Below are 22277 nucleotides of genomic sequence, written 5' to 3'. Positions count from 1 at the left end.
TTAGAAAGTTCCTATGAAAAGATAGCCAATTTCATACTCATCAATTACTCCAAAAAGAACATGCGAAGCATTTTTAAGTACTTTCAGTTGAGGCTTTTCTTCGTTGGAGGAACAATTGACGGGTGTTTTGTGATTGTTGTCTGAATTTGTTTTCAATTTTCTGATCTTTTCGTCGACTCTTTCTTTAAATGTGAGATTGCGTCTGCTGCTCTTTCTCTGTTTGTCATAAAGAGAAAATTGCTCAGATATTATCTTCTCCACTTTTAACCGCATTTCCTTCTCAAATGGAAGTTGTAACTTTTCATTTGGCGGAAAATTAACTGGATTCTTTTTGATAGCTTTTCTTAACTCCTGCGACTTATGGATGCTTTCATTGATTTGTTGGAAGTGTGGATTATCCTTGTGTAAATCCATCACAGACAGGAAGTGTTTTTCGTTAGTCTCAAAAAGTGGCTGTTCCCCATTTGTTTGCTCAGTCATATTGTTGCTTTGTATTTTATCCTGAAGAGGGCATTTTGTTGAAAGCATGTCATTAACGTCAACAATATCTGAATTTGAAAATCCATAAAATGGAATATTTTCTGTCTGTTCCCCATCATCGGTTTGAACAGTCACGCCTATTTCTCCTTCTGGAATCGGATACAAAATCGGTGATCTCACAAAAAAAGACCCTTGAGTCATCACATATGCCAATCTGGCAGCGGGAGTCCGAAAAAATTTCTCGTATTTATCTGCCCATTTTGCAATTGCCACTTCAGGCTTTAAATTTTCAGAATCATCCAAATCAGGAAGATTTAACTTTGTAACAACTTTTCCAGTAAGATCAATTCCGCCTTCTTCAATATACTTTTTTGTTGCACCATCAGTTAGAGACTCTGCAATTTTGACTGTGATTTCTGCTGGCTTCGTTGGATCAGCAACTTCAAAGATGAATCTAAAAGGAAAAACATATGAAAATAATGTTGAGCACGGAAAAACGTAATTTGTATGTGCATCTCCAAGTTGATTGAAGGCGTTTGCAATTGCAAGATGATAATCCAGCCCATTTGCATAATCTGTATTTTCAATTTTATCCAATTCTGCAATTATATCATATCCAGCAAATGGAGAAGGAGGATTGACCAAGACATCACGATAAACATAGCTGTCGACGTAACTTCGAACAGTCTTCATTGTCTCCGCAGTTTCTCCTTCTCCTTTTTTATACTGCCAATAATTTTTTCAAAACAAAAAAATTCAATAGAAAATTTTGAATCTCCATATTTTCAAACTGGTAAATGTTGTAGACATTTTGCAATGCGATCTTTAGCGAACAACTCATTTTTTTTAAATGAACAATCGTCTTCCGCTATTAAGATCTGACAAATTGATACTGCTGTGATAAAAAAAAACATAAAATTGCTCATAAATACGTTATTTGATCTCAACCTAATGTTATGCATTTTCAAATTCAAATTATATATTGATCAATTCATAAGAAACAGTCTTCCTCCCATCATTTCTCGTTAAACATTTGAAACAAGTGTTGAAACTCTTTTCTTCAATTGTCAATGTTTTTTTGATAATGAAAGTTTTGTTTTTGGTTTCACATCATTTATTTTTTATTTCGTAATATATCAGAATTATTCCATTATCTTTTTGGTTTAAAGAAAAATTCAATATTCACATTTTATTCATTCGAATAATTAATAGAAATAGATATCATTTTCATATTTAAGAAAAACAAACCAATAATTCATTTGATCAATTTTTGTTTAATCACTTTTAAATTCGTCAAATAAACTATTTTTTCTTTTTTTTATTATTATCACTTAATATATTTCAAAATTCCTGTAATTTTTGAGTCCGATAGAGTCATTATTAGCAAGAGTGGAAAATGTTGAGAACCCAATTTATTGGTGTTTCACAAATGTATTAAACGCTTAGACAAGCTGTTCAAATAAAGATAGAGCTCCATATGAAATTGTAATAAACATGTCTAACCTGGCTTCAGGAACATTTTTAGTAATACATTGACCATTCAACAACTCCCATGCGTTCAATGTTTTTGGTGGAATTATGTGCAACTCAATTAATTCAGTCAAGATTGAGAACAGCTCTTTCAATTCTTGTCCTTCCCAGAATCAAGATGGAGGAGGAATATGTGCTCATTCCATTTCATCAATAACCCGAATCAGAGGTTATGAATTCCAGACCGAAAAGTAGTTTGTTACGGAGAAGAACTTTTTTTATATTTCCATGTTTCTTCACAAGGATGTTTAGCAGACAAAAATGAAAAAGGGGAGAGTTCGTGAGTGTTTGACTGCAGTTTTGCTTACTGTTCGATAACAAATTCACAAGATGGGGGCATGCGTTGTGTAAATATTCCTAATCAATTCAAAATGAGGAGCATTCAGTTTATTTCATGTTCTGCGATGTCAACTGGAGGAGAATTACATTTCGAGCCAATAAAGCAAACTGTGCCAGCTGATGGGCTTTATTGCTATTTTCTCTTCTTCCATGTGTGCAAATGCTTGGGTAATCCTCCACATGGGCACGACATGATATACTTGGATAATTACAATTTATATTTTTATTCTTCAGGAAATCCGTTCCATGAATGTTACACAACAAACACAGATGGTCAGAGAGTGTGCTATGGATATGATTATTCGGGTTCAGGGAGTTGGATTGGACAACATATAGAAAAGAAGGAATGGTTGGAGGATAAGACGATCTATGTTTCGGTGAATGGAAATGATAATTTTGAGTTGAGTGGTGCAAATACAACATTTCCGTGTCTGACAGTGAAGAAGGCGTTTGAGATGTGTGAGATACAGATTAGCTTGACAATCACGCTGATGAATGGAAATCATTAAAATGAGACAACAATGATTGAGATTGGGACAAAGAAGATTTCAATCATTGGGACGGGCAAAGAGAAGAGCGCGATTGGAACAGGGGCACTTTCATCAACGGGATCGCTGTTCAGTGTATCAACAGGTCACCTTGGTTTATTGTACATGATGATTGATTTCAACTCAATAGCAGATTCTTCACAGAGTGTGGTTGTGGACTCTTGTGGGAGCGGGTTTCTTTCATTGGATGATGTTGTAACACATGCCTGATCTTCTTTGCATCTTCATCAATTTCAGTAAACTTTCTTCCTTTTCCTCCTTCTTACCTTTCTTCAAATATTCCTGAAAAAAATCATTTATTCAATTTTCCTTTTTTTTTCATTTCTCTTATTTCCTCCCTTCATTCGTCTTGATTGAATTTTTTTTCCATCTATTTTCGTTACAAATATCTCTTCTTCAATTTTCTTCCGGTCATATATTTTTTAAATTTGTATTTTCTTCTTTTCATCAACTTCCTCTCATTCTTTTTTCATTTAATATGATTCGTTGAATATGCTTTTTCGAAACATTCAAAAAAAAAAAAATCACTTCTTTTCCTTTCCTTTCATTTATTTCATCCTCCTCATTTCACACAAAATGCACTTCATTTTTTGAGCACAGTCTTCAAAGATTCATAATATATTCTATCCTTCCATTCTCGACGTTGTTTTATTTTCATCGGACAATCTTCAAAGAATTTCATTTTTCCCTCCTCCAAATTTTTAACGTTTCAACCTGCAAAGCCCATCTGCTATGTTTCGGCTTCCTTAATAAAAAACCAATCAAATTTCTCCTCATCTTTAATCCAAAAATATCACCTTATTCAAATCCATAGCTTTGTCTGCCCTAGAATTATTTCTACAACTTCATTTTAACTTATAGGTGATAACAACGATGAAGAAGAAGAAGAAGAAGGATTAATACTATAAAATAAAATATTACTTCTTCATTCGATCAAGAAAAATATCTTCAAACAGATTGAAGAAATTTGAAGACTTCTTGTCATTGGCATTTCCAGCACATTAATTCAAATGGGAAAAAACAGAAGAAGCAGAATAATGTCAGACTCGATGGAGGTCTCTGTGAATGATGGATCTTCATTGTTCGCAACAACTGCAAATGCTGAAAAACACAACAAGAAATGTTCTCATTGAAGATGTCGATGCTGCAAATTATATGCTTTGAGAAAATCATATCAGAATTGACTGAAAAATCAAGTGTTTCTTCTTTTTACTGTGCTGCTTCCATAAATAAAAAGAAGGGTTGAAAAAATATTTGAAATTTTTCCTTTCATTTTTTGAAAATCAATGAAATATGTTGTGAAGGTCGTTGAAGTTCAAAGAATTGTTTCTGATTTGTCCCAAGAAGAGAAATGTGTGCGTCAAAGGAAGCATTTTGATTATAAATCCGAATTCTCTTCCGCTCTCTTCATTCTTTTGGTTGAGCAGCAGAATTCTCTGATTCATAACTTATGGCTTCTTGATGAATAACCAAGGGTGTTATTGAATTCTTGAACTTCCTGATGCATCTCATGGCACAGCTGCCTTCTAACATTTCTTCTCTGATCATCATTCACAAAAGCCAAATGACATTTGAATGCAAAACGTATTTGAAAAAAGCCAAAGAAAAATGTCACTCTCAGTCATCGTAGATGTTCCACCAATAATGGAACGCAACATCTTGTGTTGGGGATGCCCTCAAGCTTTTTGAATTATTGTCTGTTTCCTTTCAAGACTATTTCATTTGTCCTTCTGCCTTTTGCCAAATTTTCGTTCCGAAAGGTCAATAATTTTTTTATGAAAAATATTTTCTGTTCTTTCTTCTTCAACAATCCTGAAAGTCATCACGAATGAAAATAGAAAAAAAAAATTAGATTGAAAACAGAAATATTCATGTTAGCAGCCATTCAAGGCCTCTGTCTTCAGACTTCATCTGCTTTTCAAACAAAATTCTTTTTCTTCCCTTATTTTTAGGATTTGCCTGTTTCGTTTTTTCTCCTCAGAAAAACTCCTTTTGAATATCAGATATTAATCCAATTCCAATCCAAGAAGATATCTGATTCATGAAAGAAAATGTTTCAAAATATTAAACCATTTTAAACATCACAATTTTTTGTTGGTTTGATCAAAGAGAAACAATACATTTGATTTTCTGACCTTTTCCAGCCAAGATCATTTGCATCGGTGAATATCCTTTCTTCACACTAAATTTGTTAAGAAAAACAATTGTTGGTTTGTTGTTTCCTTTTCATTTTGCAAGATAATCAAACTTGTTTGTATTTATCAATTGTTGATTTTGTTTAAACTTTTGTTCAATAAACGCTACGTTTTTTGCAATAAACAGAATGACATTGCATACGAATGATAAGCATATCGATGAACTACAAGAGTTGCTACTTACAGAAAAGTTTTTGAGTTTGTATCAATAATTCAGTCTCTGGAATGCCGAGCATCATGTTTTTTTGTAACTCAAAGAATTGTTTTAAGAGTTTGAAGAATGCAGTGAAGAAGATCAAAGACAGAAAATCATTGAAATGAATGAAGAAGAATTCAATATTGTTTTCACTACAACGCTACCGACAAAATACTCAAAATGATTGAGGAAGAGAAACTATCAATGGGGAATGCAATCTTGCTGTTGATGCACATGGAATATTGCAAAGGTTTGAAAAGTGGATGGGCGGATGGGTTTTTGGAATCTTTGTTGAAAGGAAGAATAGAAAAGATGATGATTGATGAAAATGAGAAGAAAGAAGAAAAGGATGAAAAGCTTCTGGCTGGTCTTTGTGAGTGTTATCTTTTGCAAAACGATGCTTCATCTTCGGACTTGGTTTCAATTAGTGCTCCTTGCTTGCTGAAATTTGCATCGAATGAAAATGAAAACGAGGAAGCTCAGAAAGAGGTGGAAATGGTTCTATTGGTGCTGAGTTGCATTGATTCCTTCTATGTTTGTGTATTTTCTCTGAATATATTATGCGATTTTTTCCCTTTTATTTGAACAGAAAATAAAAAAAGAAATGTATCTGAATGAAATCAAAGATATCATCCAATATCATCACGAAAGTCGCAGTCAAACACAGCTTGAATATCAATCTGCTCAATAATTTTTGGTGCACAGATTGAGAAATGAAGAAAGCTTAGAAGAAGTGACAGAAAATGAACTTCATTTTGCAAAGGATGGAATAAGAGAATTGGAAAAATTGTCGAAAAGTATTGATAGGAAGCAAGAAAAAGAGTGAAAAGAAAACTTCAGAAAAGAAATAAATGAAGAAATTGTTTTATTGAGATGGTTCCAAACATAGAAAGTCATTTTTTAGCAATTGCAAATTTGAGAATGATTAAACAGAGCTACTTGCGTGGATGAATACTGAAAAATCTTGGTTATTGTGAATAAGTTTATTTTTGTGAATTGAGTCTGCTTTCAATTCTTTAAACGAATAAACATTTCAATGTGCGTCTATTTGAAAAACTTTGCGATTCATTTGATAAAATGCATTGCATTGATAAAATATTCTTCTTTTTTGAATGAGTCTTTTTTAAAACTCATTCAAAAACAATTGGTATTGTTTCCAAAAATAGGTTCATATTTTCATTGCCACCTATTTTTTTTATTGGTACCTATAATTTTCTGGTTTTTAAAGCTTTTGTGGACAAAGTTAGATAAACAGAAACCTTTAAAACATTTATATTTTCAATTTCCGTGAATATTTTTTACCTTTACCATTTTTCAAAAAAGATCTTGAGATTTTTATTTTACAAATGCGATCAAAGACATGCTCGTATTTCCACGAGCTTTTGAATTTGATTATTTTTCTTTTTGATACCACTTTTAAACTTTTCTTTTTTATATTTTTGGTTATTTTAAAACAATGAGAACTCTTTTATTTCCATAGATTTCACACCTCACCATTTTTTTATAAAACTGAAATATAAACAAAGCTAAAAATATTTTCACCTTTTTTTTTTGTTCAAATAATGAACTATTGTTTATCACAAATATGCGATTTTGAAAAGATGGGGGAAAATATGGCACTTCAAGCGCTTTCAGTGAAAAAATTTGCAACTGGGAAAAAATGAATTCAAAGCATGAATAATCAGTTTCTTTAACGTATTTATTTGAGATTGTTGAGTGAAAAACAGAAAATATTTATATTTTTCTTTTTTTAAGAAAAAATATTTGAACGAATTATCATGAAAAATTATCCAAAACAAAGATTTCGAAAAAACTTAACATAAAACAATACATATTTATATCAATAACGATTTTTCTCAAAGAATGTTGCTTTTAAAATAGATTGCCTAATTAATATGAGGAAGATATTGTTTTGGTAGTGTTATAAAGGGTTTATGAAAATTTTGTAATTTCAATTCGAGCACCTTCAAAATTTCAATGAATTCTTCGAATCAATTAGGATTCTTGAAGAATGAAGATATGATAATGAAATTGCAAATTTGTTTTTAAAATTGTCTGAGTCTGTTTTTTGATCAGCAATGAAAATCAGTTACAGATAATTATTCATCGATTAAAAGAAATTGAAAATCATGTTTTCTTTTTCAATGCGTTTGTCATTTCTTTTTCTGTGTGAATAAATTTGTTTTCCTTTTGCTTTTGTAAGAGAGAAATGAAAATGAAGGAATTTTCAGAATTTCATTTTTGTATGTGAACATATGTTAACTCATGATTAAAATATTTCTGCTAAAAAAATGACTGTTTCATGCTTCACGTTTTAAAAGTTTGCGAATGTAAAAGTTATCAAAAAGGAGTTTTTGCATTCAATTGAAATAGGGGAAGAAAAGATAATTCGATTTCAAAGCATTTGGAGGAGATGAAAAAGAAGAATGTTAACAATAGGGCAGCGCTTGGAAAGAAAATTATTCAAGATATTTTTTTCTGAAAAAAATGGTTGACAACATCGAAAGCAGAATATTTTTCTGAAAAAAAGGATGATGGAGAATTGAGCACTGGGAAATAATGGAAAAGGAGATTGACAGCTTCGGTGACAAAGCAATCTTCTGCTTTTGCGACAGGAAGGACAGGCGTGAACTTTTGAGGAATTTTTATATTCAATGCAAGACTAATTTTAATTTTATATCTTTTTATTTCCAATTCAATGAACAGCTTTTTTTTCTTGTTGTGCATCATTTTCAGGAACATTCCATTTCAAGAAGCATTTATATTGCTTCCTTTGTTTCTTCTCCTTCTCTTTTTATCTATTCATTGAATGTATTTTTTTAATTTGGCTGATGAAAAGATCTCCTTTTTCGTATTTGAGAATTTGTTGTTTGAAAATCCATCAAATCGAAGTGTTTCAACATGGAACGAGTTTGCCAATTTTTTGAACATGTTTCGATGACCACGTGTACTTCTTTTTTGTCAATTTTTCTTCGATTGGATTTTCTGGTTTGCATGCATTTTCTCCGGAAAGAAGTGCTTCAAATTCTCAATCATGCAGAAATCCAACTCTGCTGTTTGCTCGCATTCAGGAAAGAAAGCAGATTTCCACACATTCACAATCATCTTTGGCATCCATTTCAACTTTCGAAGCGATTCTATTCAACTGCTGCTCCTTTCGAAGAGTCTTTTTCATCGCCTTCTCCATTCAACAGCATTTGTTGAGTTCATATAACTCAAATCATTTCATTTTGCAGCAAACATCTTTATCTTCTTCTATTTCATTGTAATCAACAAAATCATCATCATCTTCTTCTTCTTCTTCTTCTTCTCCTCCTTCTTCTTCTTCTTCTCCTTCTCCTTCTCCTTCTCCTTATTATCCTTCTCCTCCTCCTTCTCTCCAATTTTCGTCCACATATTCATTCTCTGATTGTATCTCAATAATTTTCTGCACTTCTGTCCAGCCTGTATTCTGTTCAGATTTCTTCATCTGATGCCATTTTGACTACTGTTTACGAAGAAAATGAACATAAAATTATTTTTATTCTTCTTTTTCTCTTCACATTCCAATTCACCAAAAATCATATCTTGTCAGTGCAATATTGTCAAGTTCAGAGATGAAAGCAATCATTATTATGATTGTTATCTTCAGGAAAAAAGATGAAAATCAAATGTTTATCATCGATATGGGTGATTTTTTTTGATATCATAAAAAAAGATCAAAAATCGAAAAAATAAAATCTATTGTGGTATTTATTGATCAAAAATCAAATTGATTTTTTGTAAGTATTTAGCTTTTTTTCTGTAATATATATTTGTTTTATTTATTTATACAAAAATACATACATCTTTTTATGTTTTAAGCAAAAAAGAATTTTTTGATCAAGTTTTAAAAAAAAATTGAAAAATCGATCTTTAAAAGGAAAATAAAAAGTTACAGTATTTGTATTGTTATACAAATGCTGAAAGAACATTATAAATAAAAATTGGAGAATATTTCAATGAAGATTAAAAATTTAAAAAAATTTTAAGGATGATAAACGTTTGTTTTCTCCAGTTCTTCAGCGAAAATTGTTTTGTCATATCTATCTTCCAGCTATGAGGCTCAGCAGTTTCAGCAAAAGTTGAACGAAATTGATGAACATCAGATAACGCTAAGAACAACAACTATCTCCACCTATTTGCTTCTATCTTTATTCTTCCTATTTAATTCACTTCTTGCTTTCTTCTCCATCTGCCACTCATATTCCTTCCATTTCCGCTCTTCCTCAACAAAATCATCAATTCGAAAATACCACTAAAATTGAAAACTTCCCTCTCCAATGTTTTCCACTTCATTATTTCTCTATGTCACCCTGTTATTCCAAAACCTTTTATTGACATTGATTGCTCTTTCTTCTCTTCTCAATCCAATATCCAACTAAAATCTCTTCTTTCTTCCATTATTCAAAATATCTCAAAAATTTTGCAATATTCTCTCTATCTCGTTTCCATTTTCCATGCATCTTTAATTGCTCCACCATCCTCAATAAGCGCAATATTTTCTTCCTTTCTTCCCTTTCCATTATCAACTGCACCAAAAACAGCAACATCTTAGCACAGCTGAACCAAAAAACTGCAACCAATGGCTGGTGCATCTTATTCACCTCATCTGCCCCCGCCAACTCGTTTTCTGTGAGCAACACAACCTTCTCCAGCTGCTCTGCGAGCGAGGATACAAGTTCTGGAGGAAGAGGCGGTGCTCTCATGATCAAATACAAGGATGATTCAGAAGTGTCAGAATCCTCCTTTGCCATCACCAATATCGTGTTTTCAGCCAACAAGGCCGGTGTTGGAAGAGATATGTATTTTGCGTGCGAATCATTTGTCGCCTCTGTGAAAGAACCCTTGTTCACCTTCATGAGAAGCATCACTCAGAAAGACAACTCGGTTGTTGGACATGTTAGAACAGATGCATTTAACAACTGGAATGTCGATTTGTTTATATTTCTTGATGGGCAGACATCTGACAATGAATATGTGGATAATCATCTTGGCAACAAAGCAATGTATTGCTGGCTATCAAAAATACACTTCAAGAGCACACAAAACGCGATGGATCTTCTGAAGAAGGTACAGAACATTAGTTAGAGATTTTTGAATGAGCTGATTTGTCTGTGGATTGGTATGTGTGATAACCAAATGGAAGAATGGAGTTTAGATAAAGTTAAAGAAGAAGAGGAAGCAACAATTGAAGAAAGTGCGGAAGTTCAGATGACGTTGAATTGAAGCGATGCGATTAATCCTCATCTTTTCAGTATAGAAAATCATTATTATTTCATTCACAACTCCTAAAATATCTTCTTTTCTATCTTTCTTATTAAATTTCATACGGACAGCGCCATTCGTTGTCAAATGTTCAAACCCTTCTTTCCTCTCTTTAACTTTCTCTATTCATCATGAAACATTTTTTCCCCAAAACATTTGCTCAATCACATTTGTAACAATTATCCAATTACACTTCTCCCTCTTCTCCCTCTTCTCCTTCGACATAACAATCATATTTAACAAGAATAACTTTTTCTTCTTCTTCTACAACTTCTTCATTAACTTCATCTTCATTCATTTTATCTCCTTCATCTCCTTCCCCTTCTCCTTCTTCTTCCTCTTTTTATTCCTCCTCCTCCTCTTCTCCTTCTTCTCCTTCTTCTCCCTCTCTTTCTTTCAACACATTAGAAAATAGATCTTAATTCTCTTAACCATCTCAATTTGAACTTTCTAATTATTTTCTCATTTCGCTCATATGCTGAATCTTCACTTTTCTGCGTCTTGTTGAAGCTTTGCGGAATTTTTGTTTCTTTTCTTTTGCTTCCTCCTACGCTAAGTGTGTTAAAATATTCGTTGAATTCGCTTCATCCAGTTATCTTCGCCTCTCTCTGCTCTTATTATGCTTATGTTCCATTGTTTTAGCATCCACTTCATCTCTCTTTTCCTTTTTCTCATTTCTCGTGTTAATATCTTCAACATTTTACTCATCATTATCATCATTATTATTTCTTTAATCGTATTTTCTCCTTTCCTTCCTTCACTTCCTCTTTTTTCTTTTTAATCTCATCCTCCTATCAGATTGTTAAATTAGCTGCATTTTGTGATGTGTTTCAGAAGAATGACTTCTCACACCTGAATATCACCATCCGCGAACATTTTTGCAATACAGGGGTCATCTGCAGAAAGTTGTTGTGCTGCTGATGCAGAAATCGATAATTGATCTTGTGATAGGGTTGCAGGAGGAGAACATCGAGATGAAGATATTTGGCTCATTGCTATGGTGAAAATGCTGGACAACTAGGATGCAACGACCTGGGGCTTCAGCTGTGCTCGCTGGACTGGCTTGTGAGGAAAATGTGAATAACTTCGCTGTTCAGGCCAAGAGAAAGAGAGTCATTTTATATGCAAATTCCATGCAGTGTGCTATTAGTGATGGTCATTTCGTTGTTGCATAATGTGTTGCTGAAAAAGCCTTGTTGAAGTTCGAAGTGCCTCTGCTTATTGAACATGCCTCCAGTGTCGCTGATGAGCGAAAGTGGAAAACTGATGAGCTTTCAAGGGAAAATGGAACCCCGCTCTGGGCAATGGTTTCTTTGGCTGTTTCACTATGATAGGTTACCACAGAGCTGATTCAACGAGATGAAGTTGAAGAAAATGTGAATCATGCTTTCGAAGCTTTCTGGCTGATTTGTGATAGAAGAAGCAGAAGAAGAAGGAAATATGTTCCGCAAGGGATCCGCCGAGGAGGCAGTAGAAGGAAGAGCGGGCAAATACGAAGGAAAAGCGGAAGCTGATGAGGATGCAGTTGTTGAAAAAAGCGACAACGGCAACGAGAAAGTTGTGGCGAAGTGAACAGGGACAAGATTTCCAGAGGTTCAATCGACTAGCACGTCAGAAAGAGAGATATGGGTGTCGAAGAAAAAGGAGGCGAAGATTCAGAAGGCGTTGCCGATGGTACGGTAGAAATGGAGTACGACTGTGAAGAGTGAAGCGCAGGAGGCAAGCGATGAGCATCACAGAAGGCAAAAGAGATGATGTCTTGGTCGATGAATATCTGCTGGGCGCGTTAGAAGGTGATGAAGGAGAGAAGTTCGATATCTGCATCGAAATCCAAATCAAGATCGGTATGGGAGGAGTAGGAACAACAGTTTGATGTGTTTGTATCGAGGGAGGGCTGTGTGAAGTCGATGGAAAGGAGGGACTCGTTGATCTGGGCGGGGATGGAGGAGCACCGGAAAAAAACATCCTTGCCCATAAAGGCAGCATTCAAGGCGAAATGGATGTTGAGGAAGAAAAGAGAGGCAGATGTGTTTGCATGCTTGGGATCGTTGACAAACAGCCCACTAACTCTTTCTGATGTTTGGGAGCAACTGCCCAGGTGGAGGATGCATGCTCACATTAACAGCAGCAATTTCTTGCAAAATAGAATAAATGATCGATATCCAGAGAGCAGTCCAGTACCCATATGCGCTGAAGTCCAAACCTGTTTCTCAGTCAACAAACACTTTGCTGGTCATGTTGGTCCAGAAATATTCTACAGCAGGAAGGAATCTTGGAGCAGGATTTCTCCAGTTCGAATCCGTTGAGCTCGTCAAGGGAGCTCAGATTGGTGCTGGTTATGGTCCAGTTGAAATAATCGGTATCCACCTCAACCAACAGAATGCTATCCGACACAAACACCTTTTTTCTTTTCCACTCATCACATCCGGCAAACACAACCTCTTCAAGTGTAAACTGCTTGGTAGTATCTACTGCTCCAAAGAGCACCTCGCAACCCAGGCAAGAGCTTTGTTCCTGCCTCCATTTGTAGAAACTGTTTCTTCTTTGAAGGACGAATCATAAATCAGTAGGACATCCTCTGCCTCCCGCTCGGCTGCAACACCACCATCTCTGGTATTCGTTTGGTCCCTCATTTCCTACCCTGCCTCGCCTCTTCAAGCCCCTGCCATATTCACCAGCCCGCCGTCTCAACTTCACGTCTGTATACGATCAAAAATCATTTTGCTTCCCTCACAATGCTGTAGTCTGTGCACTATGTCAGTAAAAATATGATGCTAGCAACTTCGTCCGATATTTTGAAGTCGCTCAGTATCGGTCTTTCTGATCCTAGTGTTATCAGCCAGAAGATCAACCTCTCCACATCTCCAAGTCGCAAGCTGCGAATTGTGTTGCACTATTAGCTTGACTGTATTGTCTTTGAAGCTGAGCAAGCGGTTCGATGAACAAAAAGCTGTCTAACTTTGGGCTCAAATGATAAGTTAGAAGAATATAAATCATCAATTGATACGGAGTTGTTGGTGAATTTGGAAGATGAATAATTTTTTTAAAAAGGCAAGTGCAGAAAAGCAGTGGAAGACGTTGTCAGTCAGACAACAGATGGTGGAACCTAGAAGTGGAAAGTGGTTGAAGTGTCGTTGAAGAAGAAGCTTGAGGAAGATGAGAGAGAAGAAGAATGGATGCCATGAGGAAGTCAAAAATATGCTTAGGAATTTAAGATTTATCTGATATTGAACTTCTTGAATTGTGTTGCCTTTTCCTTTGCATTTTTAAAACAAAATTTTTCAATAACATTTTTTGATCAGTTTATTTGGAAATTAATTTTATTTAATAAAACAAACACAACTCATTGTTTTTTTGATAAATGTTATTCACAACAACACATTTATATTACGAATGCTTTTGCAGATATGTTGTTTTCAGCAAATTATATTATAATTTACAAACAAATTTCAAATTTTCTTTTCAGAAACGTCATAACACAAATATTTCTAATATTAAGATTGATAACGTTTCAATGATAATTGTTATTATAATTTTAAATTAAGAAAACTTAAGTTTTGATGTGTTGATGGAAGTTTTGTATTTATTGCATAAATGTTATAATTTTTAAAAATATGAAACAAAAAGTATAAAAAACAAATTAAAATCTACAATTAATTGATAATAATAAAATATTAAACAATATTTTCGAATAGTTTTTCAAAAAAACTTACATATCAACCCCTCCCTTAATGAAATAATTTTTTGATCAATCGTCGGAATTTTTTATGATATCAAAAATAATCACCCATATGAAGAAGTGATAAATTTATTTTCTTCAAGAAATATAAAAAAATGAATGAATGAAAAAAGAAAAAATGTGAGCAATTTTAAAAAGCACTGCTTGAACATATGTTATTCTCTTTCAAATAAGAAATAGCATAAACATTAATGAAATTCTTGTCTTTATTCACATTCGTCACATCCATTAATGCTTTCTCTCTGCAAATACACAATTTTCCTTGTCGCCACACTTAGCTTTTCCACAAATCTATTCATCTCACTCTCACATTTGTTTCTGTCTTCTCCTCATAATATTTCATCTCTTATTACCTGGTTCTGTTTTCCAAATGCTGCAATGTCTCATCCGACGCTAAACGATTATTCCCATTCCCTTCTCTTCTCTCTTCTCTCTCCTCCCAAACAGCCTCTCCCTAATAAACATGATGATCATCGTCGGCAAGTTCCAAGTATATGGACCATCGATAAATAATTTTTTATATATTTATAACGAAACAAAATGGAATACTAATTTATTTAAAATTAGTTTAATTTGTCGAAAAAGTGTTTTTAGCAATTTTCCTTTTTCTTTTGATCTATCCTATAACATTTTCTTGTTTTATACAGGTTTGAAATATTTGTTTATTTTACGAAATTAACACTCTTTGAACTTATGTGTTGTTGTAATATAATTAGAATCGATCATGCTTATTATTGCTCATTCTATGGAAGCGAGTATCTGTTCTGCTTGAAAATTGCTCTATTCAGATACGTCGAGCAGCTTTGGTTAATAGCAGAGAAAGTTGGAAGAAATGCGCTTATGGCTTGAGAAAAGCAGCAGATAACAGAGCTGGGAAAGCTGAAGATTTTTTGTTAGATGCAGCAGTTGATGCAATTTTGGAAGAGATTCATAAATCAACATTGGATGAAATAATGATTTATAATGACTTGCTTAGCTTTTTGAATGTTTCAAGAAGATTGGAAGGAAAGATGGATGATGAAATAGAAGAAGAGGAAAGAAAAGTTTTGAAAAAGAAAAGTGTTTTATATGATGGAAGAAGATGTATATAATGATTGTATTATTTGGCTATGCCATTATTTTGGTCACTTTAAGATTGGAAATTTAAGTTTGTTTGAGTATCATCCAGATCATTTTGAATATTAATTATTGATCTGCAAAAACATTCACTTCATCTTTTTGAATTTTCTAATTATTATTTTTTTGTTTGAAACGCTCATTCACTAAAGAAAAAAAATAGAATTATGACTTGAAAAGTGGATGAAAGTGTTTTCTCAAGAGATATCAAAAATTATCAAGTAAAATGAACAGTTATTGAGAAGAATATTAATTGAAATTTGAAGAATAAATGACAGATAAAAAAACAATTAAGCCAGTTTAACTTTTCTGCGTGCGTTGCGAAAAGAAAAAAATTTCACTTTAATAAAATATAATTTAATGTGCATAAAACAAATAAAATAAAAAACTTCTGGGCTTCCAAATCTGAAATTGGCAATACAAAATTATAGAGACTATCAAAAACTTGTTCGTTATTTAGCAATTCTTCTAATTATTGGGTTTCAAAGCTGAAATTCATTTTAAATTTTCAAGTATTCACAAAATTATCGAAAATATCCAACGAAAATTCATCGTCAAAATAATATTTTTCCTTCGGATAATCATATTTTTCTTGAAAGCAAAGGATGACATCTTCATATTCTTCTTCTTCAATCTTTTCCAACACTTTCCTTTTCATCACTTTTCTTTCCTCTTCTTCTATTTCATCATCCATCTTTCCTTCCAATCTTCTTGAAACATTCAAAAAGCTAAGCAAGTCATTATAAATCATTATTTCATCCAATGTTGATTTATGAATCTCTTCCAAAATTGCATCAACTGCTGCATCTAACAAAAAATCTTCAGCTTTCCCAGCTCTGTTATCTGCTGCTTTTCTCAAGCCATAAGCGCATTTCTTCCAACTTTCTCTGCTATTAACCAAAGCTGCTCGACGTATCTGAATAGAGCAATTTTCAAGCAGAACAGATACTCGCTTCCATAGAATGAGCAATAATAAGCATGATCGATTCTAATTATATTACAACAACACATAAGTTCAAAGAGTGTTAATTTCGTAAAATAAACAAATATTTCAAACCTGTATAAAACAAGAAAATGTTATAGGATAGATCAAAAGAAAAAGGAAAATTGCTAAAAACACTTTTTCGACAAATTAAACTAATTTTAAATAAATTAGTATTCCATTTTGTTTCGTTATAAATATATAAAAAATTATTTATCGATGGTCCATATACTTGGAACTTGCCTCATCGTCCCGTCCGACTGTGTTATCCCTTCCACAACTGGCTTCCCCCACAATAAGCTCCCCCTCTGTACACAGCTCCACAAGCACCTCCTCCACGTTCATCGTCACCAGATAGTCCCGCCAGCTCCCACACGCACTCTCGTCAACCAGCGTCACACACTCCGGGTGCGCAGGAACACTCAGCAGCGATTCCACATCCAGAATCTGCCCCTCTTCCTCTTCTTCTTCCTTCTCCAAATCAATCGAACAACCTTCTTTGCCTTCCTTCTCATTCATCGCTAATTCATTCTTCAACATTTTCATCTGTTCATCATCTTTTCACACATTTTTTTCTCTTCCATCTGAAGTTATGCCCAAACACCCATCTGCTGCTTCTTCAGCTCTTGAAATCTCCTGTTGGATTCCATCGAATGAAAAAGAACAACACACTTCAGATTCCACTGAATACTTCTTGTCTGCCTCTGCTTCTGACCGCGCCTTCTCAAACCTCAGCCCACTCAGCTCAAGAGCCTCCGCAACCAGCGACGCCATTGCTTCTTCCAGCTTCCCCTGGTTTTCTTTGATTCTTTTCGCATGCTCTCTGTGCGCTGTCGGATACCTGCCTTTCTCCTCGTTCCCATCACCTCTATCTCTCCCTTCATCTTCTTCTCCCTTTTCTTCTCCCTTTTCTTCTCCCATTTCTTCTCCCTCTGCTTCTTCCCGCTCCTCCAGCACAGCCAGCGCAATCGCTGCTGGTGACAGAACCACATCCTCCATCTTCAGCCAGACCTATTCCAGCCCCTTCTCCACACTCTCCTTTATCCTTCATTGCACAACTTTTCTTTCATCACTTCTTCGGAAAGCTTAACAACAACATGCATTGACTGTAAGTGCCTGGTCACCTGTCGTTCTATTGCTGATGAAAACATCCACGACTCAAACAGATTGTATATCAACAGTCACGCGTTCACTTCCAACGCACAAACTTCTGCTTTCTTTGAAAGTCCGTATTTCGCTAGAGAGATTTTTATGGTAATTGAATTCACAATGGTGCTTTAAAATTTTTCAGAAAGCGTTACATAATTCCTTAACATAAAAAAATATATTCAGAAGAGTGTGCTTCGTCCAAATATTATCTCAGCATTGTTCGTCGTGCGTTTGGTGTTAGCTTCTTGTGATGAATATAAATGTCACCTGCATATTGCAAAGAAATCTTCAAAGGAATTTGATAATGTTCATCATTCCTTCTCATGCGAATGAAGCAGTCATCGTTGAAAATCTTTGCGTATGAAGTGTGAGATAAAGTGAAGAATATTCAATCTCTTTTATCGACTCCTTTTATTTTCTCCTTTTCATTATAAATGAAATGGCGAAAAGCATTGTTTTGTTGCTTCTGGTTAAGAAGAAGGGGAGGAGAAAGAGAAAGATTATGAAAAAGAGAAGAATTTGAAGATTCCAAAAGAAGAGACGATAGATGAAATGTCCTTTCTGCAAGACTGTTTTTGTGAAAAACATTCATAGGACAGAAGATCCATCGGAAGCATAAACGCGATATCCATATTCGGATCAGAAAGATCGACCAACCAAAAATGCTCTTCTTAATCAGCGAAAGTGCAAATGAAACAGTGGCTTTTCAGGTTAAATGTTGAAATGTGAAGAGGTTATGTAGGTTATGAAGAAATTACCGCTTGGCGCCAATTCTACGTGAATCAAATGACAGTGAAATAAAAAGATCGATCACCGAAACAGAGAAAGTTGTGATTGTTGCTTTCTTCCCATTCTGATATTTTTGATGAAAATTGACTTTCATTTTATCTCATTTCACATTTCTTTGCTTCCTTATTTGAGCACAGGAAATTGTGCGAAATATTTTGAGAGATCATATCCCACTAATTATTCATTTAAAAACTTTTTCATAATATCCAAACTTTTTTAACATTTTTAGTGATAATCAAAAGCTTAAATAAGTTTCCAAGAGTGGATTTATTATTTTTTTTGTCGAATTTTGAAAAAATGAAAATTTTGATCTTTTGTGGGAAATGATCAAAATTTTTAAATGTTCAATAACATTTGAACGAAGAATAAGTTGCCCGAAAAATATGAATTGTTTTGTTCAACTTTGTGAACTCCATTCAAATATGCAATAAAAAATATTTCGACATGTCGTGCATGAAAAGCTTGAAAGTCCATATTTTCCCCCAAATATTTAACTAATAGCATTTGGCACAAAAAATGATAAAGTTGAAATTTAATTTTTCGTCTTGAACTCGTCAAACACAATTATATGTGAATAAGAGTTTCATTAAAAGGATATGATACATTTAAGCACTTTGTTCGAACAAAAGAAAAAGGTGAAAATATTTTTAGCTTTGTTTATATTTCAGTTTTATAAAAAAATGGTGAGGTGTGAAATCTATGGAAATAAAAGAGTTCTCATTGTTTTAAAATAACCAAAAATATAAAAAAGAAAAGTTTAAAAGTGGTATCAAAAAGAAAAATAATCAAATTCAAAAGCTCGTGGAAATACGAGCATGTCTTTGATCGCATTTGTAAAATAAAAATCTCAAGATCTTTTTTGAAAAATGGTAAAGGTAAAAAATATTCACGGAAATTGAAAATATAAATGTTTTAAAGGTTTCTGTTTATCTAACTTTGTCCACAAAAGCTTTAAAAACCAGAAAATTATAGGTTCCAAAAAAAAATAGGTATGGTTATTACAAAGCCCCCACCTTTTTTTTAACTCCGACCTTTTTTTTCAACAAAAATTTTATGTTCATCTTTTTGAAACTTCAACTTGATTTTTTGAACAATTGGAATCTATGTTGAATTTTTAAATGTATTTTGAAATGAAGCCTATTTCTCATGGGTGGGAAGGGAGAGATGGGGTTTAAAACCTTCCATCAAGCTTCCACGAGAAATTGATTGGTTTCAAGGGATGTAAAGTCTTTTTGTTCATTTTAAATATATATTTTTATTTATTTATTATTTTTTTTTTAAAAAAATTCAATTTTTTTTTAAAGAATGAAAATTTGATCAAAACATTAAAATAAAAAATGAATATTCTTGTTGAAGAAAAAAGATAATCAGGGTAGAAAAAATTTAAACTTGCCATGTTATTTTTTCTATACAGAAAATGTGTGATGTTTTTTGAAAAGTCACAAATGTTTAATTTTCAAATAAATCAATATTTTCATATTTTGCTCATATTTTAGTCGACATTCACCAAACTTCACTAATATGGAATCTATTTCTGGATAATGCTGTTTCAAACATTCTTGAAAAGGTTCGTGAGGAAATACAGAGATTTGAGCAAAATATGAAAATTTTGATTCATTTGAAAATTTCACATTTGCGACTTTTCAAAAAGAATTGCCCTAATATAGGAACAAACTTGAACAAATAGCACACATTGAATGTGATGGTGTCGTTAGGATCACAGACGCCATCAATTCTAAGCAATTCAGCCGCAGCAGCCTTAAAAACGCAGTTCGGGTTTTGCGAACAAAAAGGAAAGTTGGAAAACGAGGGAGACCACAGGTTATCAGCAAGGAGAAGGAAGAGATAGTTCTTGATGTGATTTAAATTTATTTTATTTGTGAAAGCAGTTTGATAATGAAAAAAACAAGAGAATTGGTTTGTTCAAGTTTTTTATTGTAACAATTACATTCTTTCTTTAGATGGAAAATGTATTAAATAACACAAAAGAAGAAAACGAGTCACATATTACAGTTTCAAATGCTGCGGCATACGGGTTTTTGCAGCGGCATCCTGAGTTGAGGAAGAACAAGCCAAAAAGTTAATACATTAATCGGTTGGCCGTGTCATGTTAAACTGTGATGAAGCCCTGGTATCAAATAGTGAAAGGTTTGCACGAAAAAAATCACTGCAAACTTTCATTAATATTTAACGTTGATGAATCATCTTTGCGTGTGCCATCTTCTGCCAGTGTTGAAGTTATCCATTCATCTGGACAAATCTGTGGGTATTGCAAAGAAGCACAAAGAATGGACAATGCAACACTTGACGCTGCCGTGGCTGCAGACGGTTATTCATTGCCATGCATAATTCTTTGGCCAAGTGTGAAACAACCGGACGAACTGAAACATCTTCTCTCTCCAACTCTGGACATCTGGCCTAATAAAAGTGGCTGGATGGACAAGAAAAACTTCAAGAAGTATGCAGAAACAGTTCTTTTCCCTTCCATCGTTGAAAAAAGAAAGAGCATGTCACTTAAAAAAGAGAAATATCTTCTTTTCATCGACTCTCATCCTTCACGCGGGCATCCTTTGATTTGGAAAGCCTTCTTAGAAAATAACACTGACGTCGTAACATTCATTCCCCACAATATTCATTTGTCTCAACCACTCGATAGAGGAGTTTTTGCAACTCTCAAAACTTCTCTTTCTTCATCATTTGATGTACCATCATCTTTTTCGTTGTCTGCTTCAAGAAAAGCACTTGTCGACGTGCTTCCTCAAGCAATACACTCCGATTTCACTTCTTCTGTCATCAAAAAAGCTTTTAAACAAAGCGGAGTCCTTCATAATACGTTCGGTTCAGTTCTTCGCAAACTTCCAGAATCATCAAAATAACATCTTCCTTCGCATTGTGACAGTTTCGATTATTTTGGAAAATTAATTACAAAAAAAGAACTTCTCCACGATTGGGATAGGTTCTAAAGGAGAAATGAAGAAAAGGAGAGGGTTAAAGACATTAAACAAGAGAAAGAAAACGAAAAAGATGATATGGTTGAATTCAATTTTAAAATCAAAAGAAAACGCTCTGATGAAATTTTTGATGACCCAAACGAAGAGGAAAACGAAGAGATGAAAAGAATACCAGGAAAAAGAAAGATAATTCGAAGAATTCATTCTTCTTTTGAATTTTTTTGAATTTTTCTAAAATTTTCACTTCAATAATTTGGATCAGAATAAAAAAAATGGGTAGGTGTTAAATGAAAACCCTACCTATGATAATATGAACCTATAAATTTCCATTTCTCAATTTCCATTTCTTATTTTGAAGTTTTATAAGACATTCACACGTTAACATCAGTTTGATAGTTTTATATTTTGTTGCTTTGTTTGAAGAGCAAATTTTTCTTTAAAACAGTTGCTTCAATTAGCAAAAAATTGATTGAAGCAAATGAAGATAATTTTTCTTTTCACTTCAATTTCATTAAATACACAGGAATGGAGTGGTAGCTTTTTTCTTGGAAAAAAACAAGTTAAAAAGCAGAAGAAAAGCAATAAATGTGTTATGCTGATGATGATTATTATTCACAAAGTTTTTCAAAGAATCATTTATGATCTCTTCTTAACGTTCGTGAATATTTCATCAGTTCTTTTTTGTTTTATTTTATTTTATTTTCAATTCTCCTTAATATGCAAAAATCTCATGAAAAATAATTTTTCCTTCTGAAGATTTGAAACATATGAATATACAAGTCACTTATTTGGAATTGATAAAGAAAAATTTTAAGGATTAAATTGTTCAAAAAGAACACTCTGAAAGAATTTCAATAACTTCGCGAATATTCAAGCATGACGTTATTATTATGCAATAAGAAAGTACTACGTTGTGATTAAAAAACAAAAAAGTTATTTTTCAAATAGAAAAGAACAGAAAATATGTAATGACTGTT

The 22277-nt window shown here is 33.4% G+C and overlaps 4 protein-coding genes across 4 annotated transcripts; 2 read left to right on the top strand and 2 right to left on the bottom strand.

The window, feature by feature from the left end:
• MONOS_12847 (uncharacterized protein) lies at positions 1 to 1173 on the bottom strand (the record flags this gene model as incomplete). The annotated part of the gene is made up of 1 exon (XM_067865500.1): positions 1 to 1173. The coding sequence occupies one exon, from the start codon at positions 1171 to 1173 to the stop codon at positions 1 to 3; it is 1173 nt and encodes a 390-aa protein (XP_067719602.1).
• Positions 1174 to 2870: 1697 nt separating this feature from the next.
• MONOS_12846 (uncharacterized protein) lies at positions 2871 to 3107 on the top strand (the record flags this gene model as incomplete). The annotated part of the gene is made up of 1 exon (XM_067865499.1): positions 2871 to 3107. The coding sequence occupies one exon, from the start codon at positions 2871 to 2873 to the stop codon at positions 3105 to 3107; it is 237 nt and encodes a 78-aa protein (XP_067719601.1).
• Positions 3108 to 16284: 13177 nt separating this feature from the next.
• MONOS_12845 (uncharacterized protein) lies at positions 16285 to 17410 on the bottom strand (the record flags this gene model as incomplete). Its single annotated transcript, XM_067865498.1, has 3 exons — positions 16285 to 16417; positions 16644 to 16942; positions 17084 to 17410. The coding sequence occupies 3 exons, from the start codon at positions 17408 to 17410 to the stop codon at positions 16285 to 16287; spliced, it is 759 nt and encodes a 252-aa protein (XP_067719600.1).
• A 3059-nt stretch (positions 17411 to 20469) lies between these two features.
• MONOS_12844 (uncharacterized protein) lies at positions 20470 to 21225 on the top strand (the record flags this gene model as incomplete). The annotated part of the gene is made up of 1 exon (XM_067865497.1): positions 20470 to 21225. The coding sequence occupies one exon, from the start codon at positions 20470 to 20472 to the stop codon at positions 21223 to 21225; it is 756 nt and encodes a 251-aa protein (XP_067719599.1).
• Positions 21226 to 22277: the final 1052 nt, after the last annotated feature.

Source organism: Monocercomonoides exilis, assembly GCF_001643675.1.
Source record: "Monocercomonoides exilis strain PA203 chromosome Unknown scaffold61-464226, whole genome shotgun sequence".
In the NCBI taxonomy this organism is placed as follows: Eukaryota; Preaxostyla; order Oxymonadida; family Polymastigidae; genus Monocercomonoides; species Monocercomonoides exilis.
The sequence above is the reverse complement of the archived record's forward strand: the minus strand, read 5'-3'. Positions and strand labels throughout refer to the sequence as shown.